At 60.1% G+C, this 2,324-nt stretch overlaps 2 protein-coding genes across 2 annotated transcripts in view; one reads left to right on the top strand and one right to left on the bottom strand.

The window, feature by feature from the left end:
• LRBA (LPS responsive beige-like anchor protein) overlaps positions 1 to 2,324 on the bottom strand; it is a 218,713-nt gene that overhangs the window by 183,015 nt on the left and 33,374 nt on the right. The gene's annotated exons all lie outside the window — the stretch shown is intronic.
• Positions 1,130 to 2,209, top strand: MAB21L2 (mab-21 like 2). Its single transcript, XM_009643647.2, has one exon. It carries the CDS (start codon positions 1,130 to 1,132, stop codon positions 2,207 to 2,209), a length of 1,080 nt encoding a protein of 359 aa, XP_009641942.1.

Here is a 2,324-nt window from a genome sequence, read left to right on the forward strand (position 1 = left end):
GGCAGGTACGGCCCGGGCCGGGGGGCGGGGGTGCGAGCGAGCTGCTCTTCCCGGACTGACATAACTGAAGCTTTACATCCAAATCATTCAATATTCTTTTTAATACAAACGCGCATAAAATGCCGCTTCCTTTTCGAATAACTCAATCCTACGCTTTAGGAGGATGAGCAGAACTTTATGGCACGAGATTCATCTACATTAACGTGACTACGGCGCTGGCTGAGGGCAATAAAACAAAGTGTGCGGTTCTGCCCCGGCGACGGTCGGCCTTTCCCCGCTGCAGCCCGGCCTCCGCGAAGGAAGATTTGCGCCTGCGGTGAGGCAGGGCTTCACCAATCTCTCGCATTTGATAGAAGGGAAGATATCGCTTCAGCCACTACTCGGTTTCAGACGAGAAATTTTCCTGGCCTTTTGTTTCACCGCGGAATGACTCTGGATGTCTTTCTCTCCCTCCCTGAGGCATTCCTTTAAATCGGTCCGTATTTTGTGTCTTGTGTGGGGGCAAAAAACCAAAAAAAAAACCAAAACCAAAAACCAACCAACAACCAACCTCTCTCTCTCTCTCTATCTCTCTCTCACAACAATCCGTGTAGAGCTGCAGGACAGGAATGAGAGATCACAGACCAAGTGCACACGTCTGCGCGCAAAGATAGAGAAAAGCCACAGAGCCGGGTTCAGCCAACGCCTCCAGCAGGAAAAGGGAAATCAACAACACCCCCTGACAGGCTGGGAGCGCGGCAGCCAAACTCATGCACATCTCTGGCGGTGCCACGGACTGAGAGAGAGAGGCAGACAGACAGACAGACAGAGAAATCACTCTTCCGCTCTGGGCATTGCTCGCATTCTTCTCCTCCTCCCGTATCGTGTGCGGTTTTAAACTTCGCCGCCGACCGGCTTTTCTGCGGGGACCTTCTGCGAGTCCTGGGGGGGCTTCGCTCCTTTGTGCTTCGTCGTCCTCCCCGATTTTTTTAATTGCTCTCCCTGGCGCGCCGCTGCCGCCTTCTTCCCGGAGGGGGTGGGGGTCTGCGATTTGGCTGGTGCCCTCCGCAAAGCTGCAGCCACCGCTAAAGCATTGGATCCCTCAACGTACTGCGAGAGCCCGGTGTACAGCCCGGACCTGTGCCCCAACATGATCGCCGCGCAGGCCAAGCTGGTCTACCAGCTCAACAAATACTACACGGAGCGCTGCCAGGCCCGCAAGGCGGCCATCGCCAAGACCATCCGGGAGGTGTGCAAGGTCGTGTCGGACGTGCTGAAGGAGGTGGAGGTGCAGGAGCCGCGCTTCATCAGCTCCCTGAGCGAGATCGACGCCCGCTACGAGGGGCTGGAGGGGATCTCGCCCACCGAGTTTGAGGTGGTGCTCTACCTCAACCAGATGGGCGTCTTCAACTTTGTGGACGACGGCTCCCTGCCGGGCTGCGCCGTGCTCAAGCTGAGCGACGGCCGCAAGCGCAGCATGTCCCTCTGGGTGGAGTTCATCACCGCCTCGGGCTACCTGTCCGCCCGCAAGATCCGCTCCCGCTTCCAGACGCTGGTGGCCCAGGCCGTGGACAAGTGCAGCTACCGGGACGTGGTGAAGATGATCGCGGACACCAGCGAGGTGAAGCTCCGCATCCGGGAGCGGTACGTGGTGCAGATCACGCCCGCCTTCAAGTGCACCGGGATCTGGCCCCGCAGCGCGGCGCAGTGGCCCATGCCGCACATCCCCTGGCCCGGCCCCAACCGGGTGGCGGAGGTGAAGGCGGAGGGCTTCAACCTGCTCTCCAAGGAGTGCTACTCGCTGACGGGCAAGCAGAGCTCGGCCGAGAGCGACGCCTGGGTGCTGCAGTTCGGCGAGGCCGAGAACCGGCTGCTGATGGGCGGCTGCCGGAACAAGTGCCTCTCGGTGCTGAAGACGCTGCGCGACCGGCACCTGGAGCTGCCCGGGCAGCCCCTCAACAACTACCACATGAAGACGCTGCTGCTGTACGAGTGCGAGAAGCACCCGCGGGAGACCGACTGGGACGAGGCGTGCCTGGGCGACCGGCTGAACGGCATCCTCCTGCAGCTCATCTCCTGCCTGCAGTGCCGGCGCTGCCCCCACTACTTCCTGCCCAACCTAGACCTCTTTCAGGGCAAGCCCCACTCGGCCCTGGAAAGCGCTGCCAAACAGACCTGGAGGCTAGCCAGGGAGATCCTCACCAATCCCAAAAGCCTCGACAAGCTATAGGGCTGACACCCCCGCGCACGAAACTCGCCCTCCGTAAACAACAACAGCGCCCAAAAACTTTTTATTTAACGCCGACGACGACGGAAAGAGGCGGGGAAAGAAACCGCCCCCCCGC

Source organism: Egretta garzetta, unplaced genomic scaffold (assembly GCF_000687185.1).
Source record: "Egretta garzetta isolate BGI_Z169 unplaced genomic scaffold, ASM68718v1 scaffold258, whole genome shotgun sequence".
NCBI lineage: Eukaryota > Metazoa > Chordata > Aves > Pelecaniformes > Ardeidae > Egretta > Egretta garzetta.